This window comes from Aspergillus thermomutatus (assembly GCF_002237265.1).
Source record: "Aspergillus thermomutatus strain HMR AF 39 chromosome Unknown NODE_103, whole genome shotgun sequence".
NCBI lineage: Eukaryota > Fungi > Ascomycota > Eurotiomycetes > Eurotiales > Aspergillaceae > Aspergillus > Aspergillus thermomutatus.
The window spans coordinates 25201-42968 of record NW_020798152.1 but is presented as its reverse complement, the minus strand read 5'-3'; the positions used below and the strand labels follow the sequence as shown (position 1 = coordinate 42968).

Genomic DNA, 17768 nt, shown 5'->3' with positions numbered 1-17768 from the left:
ATAGGTTTCAGTCATATGAGGGAGCTCGTTGACATACAAGTCGCCCACCGCATGCCCGGCTTCTTTGTAGTTCAAGTATATAGGATAATTCCTTAACAAGGATCTTCCTTCGGTCTGATATGCTTTTTGGAAGGTGTTCTTGTCCAGATATCCTGGGTGACGGGAATATCCCGTGGGTCTCTTCGAATTTCTTCCTACTTGGGCTGGATTCTTCAGACTACTACCCATGTGATATATTAATATGTGGCTGCATGATATTACATGAAATTTCCTCCCATGTTATTTCTTTTACGCAGATGGTACTAATCAAACCAAGCATCATGATCTATTAGCTTGTATTCTCAGTCATGACTGCTAAGCGACTCTGATCAAAGGATAGTGATGGAGCTGAGTCTATGTAGAGAGAACATTGACGGCAGTTGTCTGACGGCGAGGATCAAACCTTTCGCATAAGCAAAGAAGGCGAAAACTATATATCCCTTGTATAACCATTATTAGAACGGCAACACTTCATTGAGCTGAATCCGTAGTGTGGAGGTATCCCATTACATTCCCTACCCTCTCCCGTGGTTTCTCAACCGAATCCATCCTGACCTTGCATTCATCGAGTTATTTGAGCGTGCGGAGTGTTGAAGGGGCAGGATATCTAATACTGCTAATCATTTTGAATCCCCACCGCTACTGCTGCAGCTGGATACTGAAGGCGCGAGATCGCAGCACCTTCTTCTGGTCAGTGCTAGGCTAGTGAAATGACTGAGTACGTGTTCGGATAGTGCATAGACTCAGATTCATTGTGGGTGATTGACATGAACCGAGATATTTCTTGATGCCTTAGTCAACAGCAGATGCTTCAATTCTCTGCAAAGTTGTCTGTCTAACAACTAGAGAAGCTGATCATGAGCGAATTTATCCACCACGCGGCTCATGGGACAACAGGAAATCGGTCGATATCGGAGCATCCGGGAATCAGATCCTGCAAGTCCGGTTTTGCATGATCCAGTGCGACTTCGGAAGGTGTCCGAATCTTATCAATCAATGCTCGATTTGGAAATCCATCCAATGAGCAGGATCTCCCACATTTCCATGAGCCAGAAATACCCATAGTTTGTCTTGGCTTCGACCATCCGAACCAATATGAGGGAGCGGCCAAGGAACAGTCCCACCAGGGTTTCATCACCGATGAGAATGCTGGGAGTGTCCCACAGCCCATTGCGTGTCTGTGAGAATCTTATCTGATCGAATTTTGTCTTCTGCTACGTACTTAAATTGATCGTCAATTTCACTTGCAGTTGACTCCTTGACACCTGGTCTTCCTCTGAGTCTCACTGTTTCCCTAGTTCCATGGCACTTGCGGCCTCTTCTAGCTTTTGTCTCTCTCTCATTCAAAAGAGAGTTTCTACTCCCTTGCTGATACGTTGTTTGTGCCATGGAGCCGGTCAAGTCATCCATTGAGGCAAAAGAGCCAGTCGTGTCGGCCCCTTCCCAGGAACAGCACGCCGATACTGCTGCTGATGGCAAACGCCCACCTCCATTACTCGCCAAAATCTTTGCGGTGTTTCTCATCTCATGTATTAGTTTTGGCTCTCATTGGAGCTCTGGGGTAACAGGAGCCATGAAGAGCACTATCAAAAAGGTAGGTCTCAGATTGTCACATCTCCAGAGGCAATCACTGACTGTCCAAGCAAATGCATGTCTCTAACACCCAATTTTCTCTCCTGGAGGCGAGTGAGGATTTCATGGCGACCGTGCTCTTGCTGATTAGTGGAGTCATCACGGATCGAGTTGGAGGTGCAGGTCTGTCAACATGCCTCTGTCGATCACACGCCTCCTTATTTGGGACTGACGTTTTGTAGAGATGATCATCTATGGCAATATCATTTATACATTAGGGTCGATCCTCGTTGCTGCGGCTACTACTGTGCGCTCCTTCAACTTCATGATTGGGGGTCGAGTCATCCTGGCCCTTGGAGATATTGCAACCCAGATCGCTCAGTACAAGATGTTCTCTTCATGGTTTCCCCCAAGCAATGGATTTGCATCTACTCTTGGGTTTGAGTTAGCGATTGGAAAGGTGCTGATCCTACTCAGCCCCTGTTGAGATATGTTACGCTGACGCAAGTTCCTAGATTGGCGGATTCGTTGGCAAATCCACTGCCAACGTCATTGCCAAGGTAGACTGTCTCTCTCTTGATCTGAAGCGGAATCACTAACCTGGATAGAAAACTGGAAACTTTGCTTGGGTCTTTTGGACCTCGGTCTTCATGAACCTTTTTACCAATGCAGCAACAGTCATATTCTGGTTCTTCAACCGCTACTGCAATAAGCATTACAGAGGAAGGCAGGATACGGCTACAAAGGAGATTCTAACAGAGAAGAACAAGAAATTCGAACTTCGGAAAATATTCCGGCTCCCTTGGATGTTCTGGGCTGTCATGGCATTCTCATTGTTCCAGACAAGCACCGCCTTAGTCTTTAGCCAGAATGCAACTGAGCTGGCGGAGAAGCGCTTTAATGTTGACTCGATCACAGCAGGGTGGTACAGCTCTCTGTCACAATATGCGGGTGTGTATAATACCAGTCTCTCTCATTCGATTCGTTCTGTGCATTGACTCTGGGAGGTTTCTTTTTGGTCCCGTGCTTGGGCGTCTTTATCGATGTCCTAGGAAATCGCGCCAGTGTTTGTAAGTTTCCACCAGCCTACCATGAAACCTGTCTGACGTCTCCCAGTATGCATCTGTGGAATCGGAATGTTCCTCAGTATGGTTCTGGTCAATTTCGCTGCGACCAAGGCTGGAACGGCCGCTTCTTTTGGAATATATGCCATTGCCGTGTCTTTCGGCCCAACTTCCATCATTGACAGCATTCGCACCGCTCTATGGCATCAATCGGTCTTTGGTTCTGCTTATGCCCTCAAAGTTACCATGAACAATGCGTATGATATTCCATTTCAAACGTAGATCCAAACAAAGAGACTAACCTTGCCGCTAGGATGAACATCATCATCCGAATCATTACCGGCGCACTGCAAGACGCCGACGACGATTCATATCGACGAGTAGTCCGAGTCTACCTTTTCCTCGCTGCAGCTTCGGTTGTTGTCGGCTTGTCGATCTTGGTCGGGACTCTGATATCTGACAGCCTGGCTCCGCTCCAATGGACTAGGAAACAACGGCTGACGTTAGGCCCAGAGCACATTAGCATGATTCGTGAGCGGCACACAGTGACTTGCTATGGCCGCAACAAATTAATCTCCATCTGCTGCTTCACTGCGCTCCTGTTACTGACAGTGGGTGGCTGGGTGGCCTACATCTGGGGAGCAGTGACGGGTAACAACTCATAGGGTAGATACTATCTAGCAAATGAGCCAAACATGAATGGTTAACTACCTGGGAGTCTGACCAAGAATAATTAAAGACACTATTTTGGTTTAATGATGTGATATACAAATATTGATGTATGCATTCCTTTCCCCTTTGAACTTAATAACGGAAGGGTATAAGGATATTCACATTCCACCATGTCCAGCCAGATTTGATGGAGTCCCTGCTCCGCGAACCATAGGAAGTTGTAAGGACTGAATCTTAGGATGAGCGGTATATCCGTATATCAGTGTCCTCCACAGCCTTATCTCTATGGCGGTAGCTAGACCATACCCATCCTCGATGGCTCCCTATTTCTTGCTGTGCAACGATCCAAAAAGACCCGTTCTAGAAGCTCATGGAACGGGTGGAGAGCTAATCTCCGAAGCCTCGAGCTCTACAGGCTGCTTTACAACAGTCTGGCGTTTCCCAGGAGCCTTGTCCTCTGGGGGCTTGACCTCATCAGGAAGCTCTGGCTCGCTTGGATGAACAGTGATATTGACAATGTTCGACTTTTGAGAGTGCTGGAACTCCCCCTAGAAGCAACAAGCAGAAAGAGATTAGTTCGGATACAAGGGTGCGATCCCCCTCACGGAGCACATACCGTGGATATAATTGGAATTTTCTTCACGTAGCCAATTCCCTTCGATAAATCAGACCAGGAGAGCAGAATTAGGTCTTCGTCCGCCTGGTGCACGAATGCCAATGCAAAGGAGTCAGTCTTGGTAGTGAACTCCTTGGACATAGCGACCCTTCGGACCTCAATGGGGATAGAGCCTAAGTTGGATACCCGGTATACATGGCCCTGGTCGTTGACCAGGACGAGTTCACTCTCTGATGGCGAAAATTTCCCTTAGTCTCTGAGCAAGGTTTACGGTCAGCAACTAGACTCAAACCTGGCTAATGGAATTTTGATAGATCCCGGTTTTTGCCTTGCTTATTGTCTGTTACAAGATCCGGAGACATGGATTCGATGTCGCGCAATGGGGACCGGAGAGATCCAACGATCTCCGCAACTGCGTTCAGGTCTCGAGTGACAGGACGAAAGGCAGGCTGGAGTTTCCTGACCATGGCTTGACCCTGGAAAACGGGAAGAGGTTGATATGGGTATGGACTAAGTAGACTTAGTTCATATTGGGCGCTCTTTCGCTGCACGGCGTGCATCTTTGCTTTGATAATTTGAACTTCCCAATCTGATATACCAGTCTGGTTTCAGTTTTCAATTCCCATAGGACACCTTAGTAGTAACCTGGATATTATCAAGGTCGTTGTGTTCTTAGACCGAGTCAAGCAAGGGGAGATCTAAAGGATGCATTCGTTGAAATGCGGGAAAATAACCGTTTCTCCTTCCTGGGTTATTGCCAGGGAATAGAACAGTGTACTCTTAAGCGCGTCCTCTCTCTGGACAGGCGATTTACCAGAAACTGTACCCTTCGCGTCTTTTGAAACTATCCAGTGACACAGCACCCTCTATATAAGTACAGTGACAAGCGAAAGTCCAGAGAATAAGGTTTCTATTGTTGAGAGCTCATAGTCCACATCAAATGGCCCCCCAGAATCGCCAATAGTCCAAGTACTGTCACGCCGTATCCTTTGAATCCTTCTGACATGGAATTTGAGATAATGGCCACAGCAGTGCCTTCAATGCCCTGGGTTGTGGTCGTTCGATCTCCTGTGCGGCTTCCAAAAGCGCTTTCTCCACCTTCTGCTACTGTGGGCGTAGCCGTTTGACTGGTGCTGTGAGTGCTACTAGGAGAAGCACTGATGGATGTGGTAGGTTTCGTAGCTAATGATGCTACTGATGGGTAACGATACCAATTCGAAGGAGGATCATTCAGACATTCTCCATAGAGCGCCGTCGTGTACCCTTGCGCTTGCAGATAATCAATCATCAAAGGGACGAAATCGTGAACGGTATGATTGTGAATGTCGTGCGCTATGGAGATGAAGCTGTTTGTCTTTGGGTTTCCGGACTGTAGCGCAGACTTGAAGATATTCTGGCTGTTGGAGTAGTTCTCCTGCCAGTCCAGTGTGTCAATATTATAATTGACTACGTGATATCCAAGGTCACGTAGGTCTGCCAGGCAATCTGTGTTACAAGACATGTATGGCGGTCGTAGATACGTCGGAAAGAACCCCAGGATATCACTGATGGCTATCTCGTTCTTGATGATTTGATCGTATCGTTGGCCTTGGGTGAGGGTCGACAAATCTTGATGGCTCCATGTATGGCTGCCGATTTGATGACCCTCATTGTACATTCGTCGGATGAGAGAGGGATATCCGGTCTTGGGATCGTTAATTTGGCCCTTGCCGCCGTTGTTGCCGACGAGGAAGAAGGTCGCTTTGACTCCTCGCGCTTTGAGTATGTCTAATAGATCCGAGGTGTAGATGTATGGCCCGTCGTCGAATGTGAGAGCAACCTTGCCGGGTACATTGCAAGCTCGGATGCTGACCCCGTATGGAACGTCGCCGATCTTTGGTCTTGGGACAGATGAGGTATTCAGTCCTGAGGGGGTCTGGTTGGCATCACAAGCCGGGCCATACTGAAAGAGACAGGATGGCGCATCGCAATAGTAGGCTCCTATACCACAAAGTCCCTGTATCATTGAATTACGGTCAGGACTATGATCCTTCTTGTCAAAGGAAGAAAAGGTATTCAGTGCGCCGAAGACATACATTTGGCCCACAGCAAAGACCCGATGCACAAACTGCATTGCCGGCAGAGGGGCCACAGGTCCCAGAGCTAGCTCTACTTTCGAGATCCAAGACACTATCTCGTGGGACCTGGTGGCTATTCACAACTGGGAAGACGGTTAAAAAAACCACCATAGCCAGCTGTAAAGTCATTGAGAGATGGACACGGCCCAAAAGCGCTGAGGTAGACTTCAGGTAACAGGCCTACCATAATATAGAGTGCCTGTTGAACATTGACGGGTGAGCACCAAGTATTTATTCGAAGAGCATAGATGCCTAGATCCATGGTTCCCTGTTAACTGTCACTGATGAGAAAGGTGGAACCATAGAAGTACTTCATAAGGTTCAGAACATTCTTCGCGTGGTTCCGTCGCTTGCTATGAGTGGCCGGTGCCAAAGCTGCGGCCCATCATTAGGTTAGAGCTTTCAGCCCGCAAGCATGGGCACAGCACAGTTTAATAGTTCGGTGGAATTATGGTGCCGTTCTAATCTCTGGAAAGTAGGAACGTGGGCAATGATGACCTTGCATGAGGCCCTGATTTGGTGCATGAGCTTACTGTGCCTGGCTATCTAAAATGCCTCTATTAGGGGCCACCAAAACAGCAGGAATCAAATCAACCAGTCATTTCTGTAAGTTATCCTTCTGTGCTTGGGCTATTAGTATATTATTGCCCTTGCCTGAATACAAATCTTGCTGCTGCCTGCAGCTTTAAATCTTTCAATTCTTGTCAATTCAAGATCTGCTAGTTTGCATCACACTAATGTTGTCAATCCACAGCTGTATGCTCCCAGAACTATGATCACTACAAGGAAAGTCACTCTCCCTTGACACCCGGTCCCACGTCCAGGAGGCATGGCTACAGGCTCTTTGCCTCATCAAGCCGGATGAGTACAGCCCGGAAACACCGTGCATCAAGATATGGGAAGATTTGTTTTGCTCTCTCACTCTCTCACACCCTCAGTTATATAGTCATTCCTGATATTTCTGTCTTCATCGTTCCATCCTGTACAGTGCAGATGATAGATCATAGTAAAAGTTAGTTTTGACTGATCTGTACATCAACTACAGCAGGCTTAAGTACTTTATGGGCTCTGCCTGCCACCATAGCTGGCACTTATAGCTACTAGTGATGATACATACCACTTCTCTGATTCAATGCAATATGGTATACTCATGCTAGACCATCATAACCACTTCTGCTTGCAAACACACAAAAAAAAGCAAATTCTGCAACTCATAGAATGCACATCTTCCTCACATAATCGCTAGAAAACATCACCAAAGTGGAAAGCCTCCTGCTCATTTCTTAGGGGTTTCTACAAAGCCGGGGAAACAATCCTGGAGCGTCTTGCTGTGCTTATTGGAGGCATGCTCGGTCAGGGCCGGAGCGCGAGTGGTTTTGAGGAAAGTCTGCCTGCAGACGTTGCATATGATATCCTTGGCAGCTTCGTTCTGTTTTTTTGTGAGCTTGGTGAGCTTGAAATGAGATTTAGTAGATACATACAACTTTCAGCTGCGACTTTGCAGCACCTTTTGCGTCTTTGGCATTGCGCTCACGTTTAGAGGCGGCTTTGGCTCCCTGTTAACATATCATCCTGGGTAAGCTTATGCTTTTGAGCCTCGAGCAGAGTAGTCGCTTCAGATGAAAGAAAAGATTAGACATATAGTGAGGGCTCTTACGTTACCCATGGTGGCTGATTGTGATAAATATTTGAAAGCTGTTGCAAGAAATGGGATTGTATGGGTCTTTTTTTTCTCTTTTTTGTTTTTCGAGATTGAAGGTCAGAGAAGTTTTTTTTTTTTTTGCCCCTCCCTTTTTTTTATCTTCCCGTTTTGCTGGATAAGTCTAGACCAGGAACTGAAATACGGGCGGTGATTGGCTGGGCGGCTTCATCCAGTTACTGCGGGGATTCTGAATCACTTCAAAATCTACCCTTTTCGGCAATCCCAAGTCGGCCACATCATCAGCCTTGTTGGTAGTATTACTTTCTACACATTCCCTTGTTCACTGTTGAACATATTCTTTAGCCCTCTGGATATAATAAAAGCTGTGGCCTAAGTGAGAACTACACAATACATAACTGGCGATGAACCCATGCATGCACCTTGCATGACTTTAGCAGGCTGGCTGGGGGATCTGCATTTCTTACTGAAAATCTATCACTACAAGGTAGTAGTTTATCTTAAACAGTCCTAGATAGCTCCAATAGTAGTCCTACTACCATCCTTACTCTACCTACTCTTAGGTCCGTCCCTGCAAGCACTGACAGTCCAATTATCCACCGGGCCATGGCCTTAATAATAGTGTTCCAGTAATCACTGGCATCTGAGGCTTGACTATGGAGATCTTGTCTTAATGAGACAACTTAGACGGTGTACGCAGTAGTTATTGAATATTTGCATGATTTCGTATCACATATCAATTGAACCGTGCGAAGAGAAGATCTGTGTTCAATATTTCCAAGACTCAGAATTCAAGCCACATCTGACTGACAACTTAGTTCTCGCAGATCCAATGTTGGCGTCAATCCAAGAACTGGTCCTCGACAAGACTCTGCCCTGTCTTCTCCAAGAGTAGTCGTAAGGAGTCCCTATCTTCCTCGTCGCACTTGGGTCCTTCCTTTTCCCACTCGTGAGGGACAAAGTCTGGTTCAAGATACGGACTGGGTCCGTAACCATCATAGCAGGCCATGTACCTATTTTTAAACAAGCCAATCGTGATTTCAGCCTCCTTTTCGAATGGCACACCTTGATACCAGTCGCTGCTGCCGATGACAAAATGCCTCAGAAGAGGTAGCTTTGTTCGGAAGCAGTCAAAATAATGATGCCACCGCTTATCGTAGGAGAGGTAGTATTTTCGCCGCGTCCGGCCATCATCCTTTCGGCGGGTTTCCATTTCACTCTTCTTGAAGGGGCACCTGTCGGCCATATGTTCTTCGGCAAGACACACATCGTATAAAATTGCGCAGTCGTCAAAGTACAGGTCAGTTAGAGTGGCTGCATGTGAGACAATCCATTCAAGCTGAGAGTCCCGCACAAAGCAATAATTACCAAAGGCGAGGGACTCGAGGTGCGGAAAGTGAACCTCGCTTAGCTCCAGCTTAGGATAGAATCCGAAGTAGTTGCCGCAGTAGAGCGTCAGATGCTCAAGAGATGATGCGGATGGTTTCAGCCACACTGATGGCAGCTGCGCGAAGAAGTCATGGGGCTCAGGGAATACGTCGAGGTCGTCCTCAGGGGCGGCTTCATTGTGCTCCGTCACAATGCTTAATCGGAGAGCGCGTATATTCTGCAGCACTTTCTTGATATTGGCAGATATTCGGTCGTCATTGACATTAATATCTTGCATATTGCGAATACCGAGTTCGCGCAGAGGCACTTCGAATGAGGCCAACCATTTAAAGAAGACTTGAAGAGTTTTTGTGCGAAAGGCGACGGTCTCTGGATGCTCCCTCATCCAAGATTCACGTCCCGTACTACAATGCTTGTCGAACCGCAAGACGGCGCTTTGCACATTTGGACAGTCTTTGAATTTCGCGATTCTGTCCTTGAAATCCTTTGTCAATTCGACTTCCTCCTCGTCATAGGAGTCCTGAGGCTTGTTAACATGCAGCGCTCATTGACCTGTGGGCAATAGGCACTGACATAATCATCTTCACATGTATTGACATACACCTTCCTAACCATTTTCTTGAAAGTTGCATTATTCGTAATGCTATCGACAGCCTCATAACTTTCTTCGTCCGGAAACAGATGTAGAGTGTTAAATAGCTGTGGAGTGGCAAACTGTGATAGAACGCGACTTGTTTCCCGCAGCGCCTTCAGGGATGACCGGTCAAGGAACGAGACAATGCGAGCGAGGAGCTCGCTAGGAAGAACGGTGATGGAAGCCATATTATATGAGCAAGTGACGAGAACAAAGTCAGGGGCGCACAGGGAATTTAAATCTTGGTGAGCTATGGATTCACAATCATGTCCAGGGTCTTGAGATAGTTGTTTAGACTTGATCAAGAATAGTTTTGTTGCGGCGTCACTTGGCAACCTCTAGGCTCCCGGGGGAAGGATTTCTGCCTAGAGAATATAGCCGCACTGAGGAGGCAAGGAACACATCGTTATTAAGGATAATTAACGTCCTTTAGCACTAAGACTGTGCTCATTCTGAGAAACCCCGTCATCTTACAATTGTTAAAGAAAAGCTTCAAAATCAACATGTCAATGCTTTCCTTCCTCTTTGTTGGCAGGTCATCCGGAGACTGTCTGCTGGAACCACGGAGCTGATTCTGATTATGCTCGCTGAAACTCGATCTTTCTTCGATCCTACTGCACCAATTCCATAAGAGCGGGAGCAAGCTTGACCACTCCAAGATATCTGGGAATGTGTTGAACACTCCTGGTAGACCTTTAACTCTGGACCTTGGACAATGGAGAGCTCGCGAAACCTGCCACTGTCTCCCTTGTTTCAATTCAGGAATGTGCTGGGTTCCAGTGGAAGTAGGGCCAGTCGTTGCAGACAGGCAGTTTTGGTTGCCCTGAGATTGCAGATGACCTGTGTGTGCTTTGAGATGAGGTTGCTGGTTCTAAGAGGGGGAGCTGAAGAAAGTCAACATTCCACAACTGAGTTCAGAGGATACGGTGAGAGAGAATGAAGAACATATAACCACTAGCAACAAATATTGGAGCTGATTTATCCTCTCGACCACCTGAGGATCACGACTGAGCTCCTCATATTTTGGTCCTGCTCCCATAGACACCCCCACATCGGCATTTTGATGCATCTCATCTGCGTATGTAGCATTCGGGACAACATGAGGCGCACCATAGCGCAAAGTGACTCCCAGTAGTATAGACAGGTTATGCCAGCATTCAGCCCGCTTGTATAAGAAAGCGGCATGAGGGGTATAGGCTCTCGATCTTGTGATGGATGCCGTGCCGAGAGAATGCTGCCGTGATGCCTAAGGCACTCACAGCTCCTGCACGACCAATCATCAAAAAAAGTCGCAGCCCCCTTGTCCATCTCACGCGTCTCGACCAGCTCGTCCTCAACCATCGAAGCCTTCTCTGATGTTATGGACACCAACGCGCTTATTGATCTCGTGCACGAGGTGCAGGGTCAGCTTCGGGTTGACAAGGTGAACGAGACCCACAGAACGGGCCGTCTCTGCCAGTGGGTGTCGTCTTTGCATCCCGACAAGCTTCCCTGCCAACTTGACGGTACCTTTCACCATGGCGCATTTAATGCCGGCATGAAAATGGTCTTCAGTGACAGCACTGCCTGGATGGTTCGTTTCCCTCGTATAGGGAAGGTCTGTGACGACTACACCGACGAGAAGGTTGCCATGGAGGTGACGGCCCTGAGTCTCATCCGCAACAGGACTAACATTCCCGTCCCGAGAGTCCAGGCGTGAGGTCCCGCTGCCAGCAACCCACTTGGTCTAGGCCCCTTCATCATAATGGACTTTATTGACGGCGTGAGCCTTAGCGACCTTCTCCTGGACCCCAACGCCGAGCGCCCCAGCAGAGTCATGAGGGAGGACGTCAGCGATCGTGATATTGAAGTTATCTACAGACAGTTGGCGAATTTCCTGCTTCAGCTTTTCAACCTCGATTCTGACCGGATTGGCAGCCTGCCGTCGCCACAGATTGAAGCCAAAAGCCCTACTCCGCCACGGCCACTAACATTTAAGGCACATAGCATCCTACAAAATGGAGGAGTTGACACTTTCGGTACGTCTTGTTGCCTCCTTTTCCCTCCTCATCCCTTATGTCCTGATCGAGTGCGTCAACTAAGCACATGATGTCTAGGTGACCGAGCCAAGGGGTTTGCGACGACCGCCGAGTATTTTCAATACGTCGCCGGGCAGGACTGGGAGCAGCTCGTTCACCAGCCGAACTCGACTGTTGGTCCATATGATGCTAAAAACAAATATTTGGTGTTCAAGGTCCTAAAAAGCCTGATACCGGACTTGGTCCACGCGAAGTATGACCGTTGCAAGTTTAAGCTGATTTGTGACGACCTCGGCTTGGCGAACCTGATTGTCCGTGGCAGGGAAGACTTCACTGTCGTTGGAGTAGTGGACCTCGAGTGGTCATACATCGGACCCGCCCAGCTGTTCGGCTCAGCACCATGGTGGCTTCTCCAAGACAGGCCCGTCAACAGCACGTGGGACTACAAGGGCGACAAGCCGCCCCAGATTGCCGCCCGGTACTTTAAATGCCTAGCGATTTTCATATGTATCTTGGAGGAGGAAGAGGCAAAAATGCCAGGGCACGAAGAGAGAGAGCTCTCCAATCTCATGAAGTGGTCGCAAGCCTCCGGGGTCATGTGGCTGCACATACTCCTCTCATCTGGCTTCAACGACCATCGCAGCTTTCCTTTTACACAGCTGCGCCAACATGTGGGGGCTACTGAGTGGGCAAGGCGTGAGAAGGAATTTGAGAACGCAAAAGAACTCGAGGCATTCGCATCGCGGAAGGTGAGCGAGTTGGATAAGTATGATGAAGCCTTGGAGAAGATGGAGGAGAACAAAGCGCTCAATCGGCACTAGTTCAATCCACCAACAAAGCGTTTGCTTCGTGCGGGGAGGAAACAGTAGTATCACTGAGTTTTTGCTACTATCTCTTTTTGAGCATTATCAGGGAATGGGCATGGAGTCAATTGATGGTGGGATGTCAGTACGGGGAACATGTATTGAACTGCAAAGGGACCTTATATGAGGCAGTGTTGGAAAGACTGGAGTATGTAGAGAGATGACGCCCAAAATATATCACATTAGACGTCCAATGGAGTCGGAGATCCTGGATAGCGTAATAAGCTATCGATTGGAAATGAATGGTCATAGTCTGCATCTTTATTGCCAAGGCACTGATTTGCTGCCACGAAAAGGAGGGGAACAATAAAGAAGCTCCAAATCCACAGCTTAGACTCATCTCCATCCATGTGTTTATCATTATCTATTCACTAATCAAGCACTATTGGTTTACTCAAAGAGTCCAACAGTACTCTTAAGCTACGACGATCATGTTCTCCACTTTTGTCGCCATTTCCCCGGATCGCTACGACAACAACAACAACAACAACAAAACACGTCACATCAACGGGTCCTCCTCCTCCTCCGCCCCAGTTCCTCCACCTTCTAAACGCAACCAGGTCGCACGAGCTTGTGACTGGTGCCGTGTGCATCGCATTAAGTGTGACGACATCTTGCCCTGTCAGAATTGTCGCAATCGAGGGGGTCATTGTACCAAAAAGAGTGCAGAAGTCCGCACGCTGCCACATGCTGTGAGGTTGTACCAACTCTCTGAATGCGTTAGCTACTCAGAACTAACAACCAAAATAGAGAGATTGAGCGATTACGAAAACGCGTCCAGGAACTTGAAAAACAACTCGAAAATGCTACCGATACTGTCTCCAACGGTGAAGACCGGACGATTCGCAAACAAAGCCGACAGTCGGGGTCAAAGAAAGGATGGGATGGAATTCATACACGCACCGCACACTCCTCACAAACCCAATGGTATGGGCCCTCGTCGGCCTTCTACTTTATCGGTCGCATGAGCGCATACCTCAGCGCCGTTCTCGAACAGCCTCAGGACGATCATAACATGCAGCCCAATTCCGCCAGTCGCACCTTTACTAGTCCTACCTTGACTGAACATGTTCCGGAAGAGCTACCGGCGCCTTCTACGTCTGCAGATGGTCCTGCGGGGTCAGAGATATCTCTCAATAGCATCGAGGAAGATTTTTTCCTGAATCTTTTCTGGCATTCATACCATCCGACATACCAGATTCTTGATGAGGCCGAGTTTCGGGAACATTACAAATCTCTCTGGGTGGATTCGGCCACGACGCGAAAATCTTCTGCACTGGTCGATATAATCCTCGCTCTGTGTATGCAATATGGCGTCGCATTGACTCCGGACAGCAGCGTTGATCCCACCATCACCTCCGGCCGACCCGACGGTCATGTCGACATCAACGACGCAAGTATTGCGGGTCGATGGTACTACCGTCGGTCGCAAACCCTCCTCATTTCGGAATTAGAAAGTCCGTCCATCACGACTCTCCAATGCCATATCTTTTCGGTCGTCTACCTGTGCAACGCCTCCTTTCAGAACATGGCGCACACTACCCTAGCCCTCGCGGTGCGCACCGCACATATTCTCGGTCTACATCTCGAACCGCGTGAGAACCTACCACGTCCCCAGCGAGAGTTGCGCAAACGCATCTGGTGGACGCTGTATACGATCGAAAGCAAGACATGCATGAAACTAGGCCGACCGTGCTCCTTGCCTGACATGACTGCGACTTGCCAACTGCCTGCCGACGATCATGAGCTGGCTCGACTGTCGGTGTCAAACATCGCTGCCTATGGCGACAAGGTGACGTGGTTGACCTACAGCCGCCTCCTCACGTCGTTGGTGCTAGCCGCGCAGGCGGTTTATCTTAGATTTTACGATGAATGTGCTGAGATTCTGGCTGCTAATGATGCGAAGAGTCTGTACACAGATTCAACTTGTCTGGAAGCCCTGGCTGAATTCCTCACGTCACAGATGGACGGTATCCGGGAATGGTTACGCAATGTTCCCGATGCCATGAAGACCAAACGCAAAGATGGTGGAGAGCCGTTCTCAACCGACAGATCTGGACTAGAGCTGGAACGGTATGCGCCCTCGTGGCTGCAGCGCCAACGGCTTCTCCTGGAGCTTCTCTACCACAACCTCTCTATGAACATCTACCGGCCCTTCATCTGCTTCCCATCCATGTCAACCACCAGCTTCCACAGCACACCTGTTGCGGAAGGACATGCAGACTCTTGCGTCAAACATGCCATTGCCATCACACACATCCTTCGCCAAATTCTGACCGCCACCGACTTCCTCAAAGGCTGGTACGAGGCCTTTCAATGGCAATGGAACTCGACTCTCTCCATGGTTGGTTTCATCCTTGCCTACCCCTCACATCCATCCACTCCAGCAGCCCGCGCGGCCATCGACAGCGCTATCACCGTCTTTGAGGTATTTGGCAACAACTTTGCTGTCGCGGGGAGCGCCGCGAATGTGACTCGGGGACTCGTCGCCAAGGCGGACTTTCTCAGCGGCCGATTGGGCGCGGGTGTCGGAAATGCAATCACGCTGACTCCCCCATTCCCGGACCAGATGGAAGGATTCTTAGGGCTGGTCGGGAACGATGCGGGGAGTTTGATGCTGGCAGATGAGCCCTCGGCCATGTTTCAGAGCACGCTGGCGGGAGCCATGGGATTGGCGTCCAGTGTCGATTCGTTCTACAGTTTTGAGCCCTTGTATGCAGGGTCGAGAAATCTGGCCGATGCGTGGAATTTTAGCCACAATTGATCTTTTATGTTGATGTCAAATTGACGATGAACAGACACTCATGTCGATCCAGCTATAGAAACCGGTTTTCTTCATGCATTTATCCAATGGGTCAAATAAATAAGTACTCCCAGTCTATCTTTTCGATGCCTATCATTCCCCTAGCCCAGCTTCCGTCCTCTGAATTAGTTCATTGTGATGACAGCCCGGAACCTGACTGTTCCCTTCAACATTGCCTCTGTGGGTGATTCGAATTAACGCTGGTATTGGGATGCCTTCGGACAGTCAAACTCACCAAATGCCTCGTTCGCCTTTTCTAAAGGAAACTCCTCTACCATGCAGTTGATATTGTGCAGCTCAGTAAAAGCAATCGCGTCTTCCGAGTCAGTGGCATGACCAGATGGCCAAACCTGAACCGAGAGCGCATATTTAAGCTGGACACAATTGAGTAATTGCCCTTGCAACCATCGAGGATCACTTACCATGGTGACTGTATCAATCGGGACCTCTCCCGGCACTATGACATCTCCATCAGCACACTCCATCAACCCAAGGCAAATTCAATAAACTGACCAGACAAAATCAATAACTTCCCCAGAATCCCCAGCCCCTTCAACAACGGACTCATCACCTCCGCCGTCGGCGCTGTCGAAACAACCAACGACACCCCGCCCAGCTTCTGTAGCGCTACCCCTGCATCTTCCTTGCTCGAATCAATATATCCGTGCGCACCCAACTCCCTCACAAACTTGTCCTTTTTTGCGTCTCGTGAGATAGCAACAACCCGATACCCCATCTTATTCGCATACTGGATGGCGAGGTGGCCTAAACCGCCGAGAGCTTGGATGGCGACGGTCTCGCCGACAGGGATATTCATGTGCCGGAGGGAATTGAAGACGGAGACGCCGGCGCAGAGGATGGGGGCATATTTTGCTGCTGGGACGTGGGACGGGACGCGGACGGCGGCTTCAGGGTTGAGGAGGCAGTATTCTGCATCTGCAATCACCAAATCAATCTTATTCCCAGGGGAGAGGGGAAGGGAAGAGGAAGGGGATGGACGTACAGCCGCCATTCTTGGTCTCGCCGTTAACGACCTGCGAATCACACATTTGGTACCAGCCTTTGCGGCAGGCTTTGCATGTTCCTTCTCACGGTGAGTCTCAAGTAGGAGAGGATGATGAGGAGGAGATACCATCATGTCCCCCATGCCATGCGCCTCCAATGCGATCCCCGACTGTCCAGCCAGAGACGTGCTCTCCAACGGCAGCTACACGGCCGATGATCTCATGACCTGGCACGATGGGACTGCGACACATCCATCATTAGCATTGTCCACCAGAAAAGGAAGAGAGGAACATACAATCCCCCACCCATAACATTACTCTGCGCAAACACATCCGAGAAGCATACGCCGCATGCTTCCACCTTCACAAGAATCTCATTCGGACTGGGCGGCGTGAGAGGGGCTTCTTCGATGACCAGTGGGGCGCCGGCGAATTTGAAGACGGCTTGTTTATAGACTTGGGGAATGGTCATCTTGTCGTTGTTTACAGAATATCTCTATGTAGGTGAGAGTGGATGGAATGTCTAATAGAAAGTAGATCACAGACGAGCTGCGTTTATAACCACGCTTCCACCACCAGTCAAGCGGGGTAAGTACTTCTGCTCCGGAGTTATCATGCCATAACCTGTCACAGTTGAGATATGCGTTGAGATGGCTATCTCTAAGCTGTCATCTCCCCTGGTTTAGGCTGATTCTTTGTGATGGGCTGGAGTCTGGAAGGAGTTGCCGGAGTTAGTGACAGAAGAGGAAAGTTAGGGCTGGGGTTTTTTAGCATGAAGGATGGTTAATAGTGGAGGTAAAACACGCTGAAGAGAACAAGGTGTTAGGTTAGCTCAGTAATGTAGTCCCACACCTATCTGACCCAGCCGTGTCACGTTGTCAAACATTTCTGATACTGCGGCCTGGATGTCAGCTACTATGGTTGTGTCTAGTCTCTAGAGGATATTGGCTGAGAAGATGGCCACACAGAGGAGAAACCATCAGAGGCCAGTTACTGTGGGCTTGGGGGCGGAGTCTTCTGTTAAGGTTGGTTCATTTTCATTCTGAACAGAGGTGGATGACAGGGAGGTGTTATTCTCTATATCTGTGCCTTTGGAAACTATGATCTTTTTAAGCTGGCCATTCAGGCTTCCTGAACTAGGTGTGACTGATAGTTCAGTCATAATATAGCCTTAATTCAGTTGGTCCAAGCAGTTGAAGTCAACTCAATAAATGCCGGATGCGCTGCCTTGAGTATATATATTACAGAAGATGGGAACCTTAGATACCTAATAGCATCTTCTAAAGCACATAACAGAATGCATTCATTCATAATCAG

The 17768-nt window shown here is 48.7% G+C and overlaps 8 protein-coding genes across 8 annotated transcripts; 3 read left to right on the top strand and 5 right to left on the bottom strand.

Moving 5' to 3' along the window:
* Positions 1-1426: 1426 nt before the first annotated feature.
* Positions 1427-3340, top strand: CDV56_104953 (putative MFS transporter; the record flags this gene model as incomplete). The annotated part of the gene is made up of 8 exons (XM_026758572.1): positions 1427-1633; positions 1683-1794; positions 1854-2071; positions 2127-2171; positions 2220-2562; positions 2619-2681; positions 2728-2932; positions 2989-3340. The coding sequence occupies 8 exons, from the start codon at positions 1427-1429 to the stop codon at positions 3338-3340; spliced, it is 1545 nt and encodes a 514-aa protein (XP_026614149.1).
* Positions 3341-3715: 375 nt separating this feature from the next.
* Positions 3716-4104, bottom strand: CDV56_104887 (uncharacterized protein; the record flags this gene model as incomplete). Its single annotated transcript, XM_026758506.1, has 2 exons — positions 3716-3895; positions 3964-4104. 2 exons carry the CDS (start codon positions 4102-4104, stop codon positions 3716-3718), a joined length of 321 nt encoding a protein of 106 aa, XP_026614148.1.
* A 769-nt stretch (positions 4105-4873) lies between these two features.
* On the bottom strand, positions 4874-5968 carry CDV56_104722 (chitin deacetylase; the record flags this gene model as incomplete). The annotated part of the gene is made up of 1 exon (XM_026758341.1): positions 4874-5968. One exon carries the CDS (start codon positions 5966-5968, stop codon positions 4874-4876), a length of 1095 nt encoding a protein of 364 aa, XP_026614147.1.
* Positions 5969-7356: 1388 nt separating this feature from the next.
* Positions 7357-7746, bottom strand: CDV56_104585 (uncharacterized protein; the record flags this gene model as incomplete). The annotated part of the gene is made up of 3 exons (XM_026758204.1): positions 7357-7509; positions 7562-7636; positions 7738-7746. The coding sequence occupies 3 exons, from the start codon at positions 7744-7746 to the stop codon at positions 7357-7359; spliced, it is 237 nt and encodes a 78-aa protein (XP_026614146.1).
* Positions 7747-8581: 835 nt separating this feature from the next.
* CDV56_104377 (F-box protein) lies at positions 8582-9951 on the bottom strand (the record flags this gene model as incomplete). Its single annotated transcript, XM_026757996.1, has 2 exons — positions 8582-9649; positions 9703-9951. 2 exons carry the CDS (start codon positions 9949-9951, stop codon positions 8582-8584), a joined length of 1317 nt encoding a protein of 438 aa, XP_026614145.1.
* A 1172-nt stretch (positions 9952-11123) lies between these two features.
* On the top strand, positions 11124-12602 carry CDV56_104109 (uncharacterized protein; the record flags this gene model as incomplete). The annotated part of the gene is made up of 3 exons (XM_026757728.1): positions 11124-11458; positions 11537-11781; positions 11860-12602. 3 exons carry the CDS (start codon positions 11124-11126, stop codon positions 12600-12602), a joined length of 1323 nt encoding a protein of 440 aa, XP_026614144.1.
* A 729-nt stretch (positions 12603-13331) lies between these two features.
* On the top strand, positions 13332-15408 carry CDV56_103837 (putative transcription factor; the record flags this gene model as incomplete). The annotated part of the gene is made up of 2 exons (XM_026757456.1): positions 13332-13336; positions 13395-15408. 2 exons carry the CDS (start codon positions 13332-13334, stop codon positions 15406-15408), a joined length of 2019 nt encoding a protein of 672 aa, XP_026614143.1.
* A 233-nt stretch (positions 15409-15641) lies between these two features.
* On the bottom strand, positions 15642-16923 carry CDV56_103671 (uncharacterized protein; the record flags this gene model as incomplete). The annotated part of the gene is made up of 6 exons (XM_026757290.1): positions 15642-15821; positions 15870-15904; positions 15961-16383; positions 16451-16531; positions 16580-16692; positions 16748-16923. The coding sequence occupies 6 exons, from the start codon at positions 16921-16923 to the stop codon at positions 15642-15644; spliced, it is 1008 nt and encodes a 335-aa protein (XP_026614142.1).
* Positions 16924-17768: the final 845 nt, after the last annotated feature.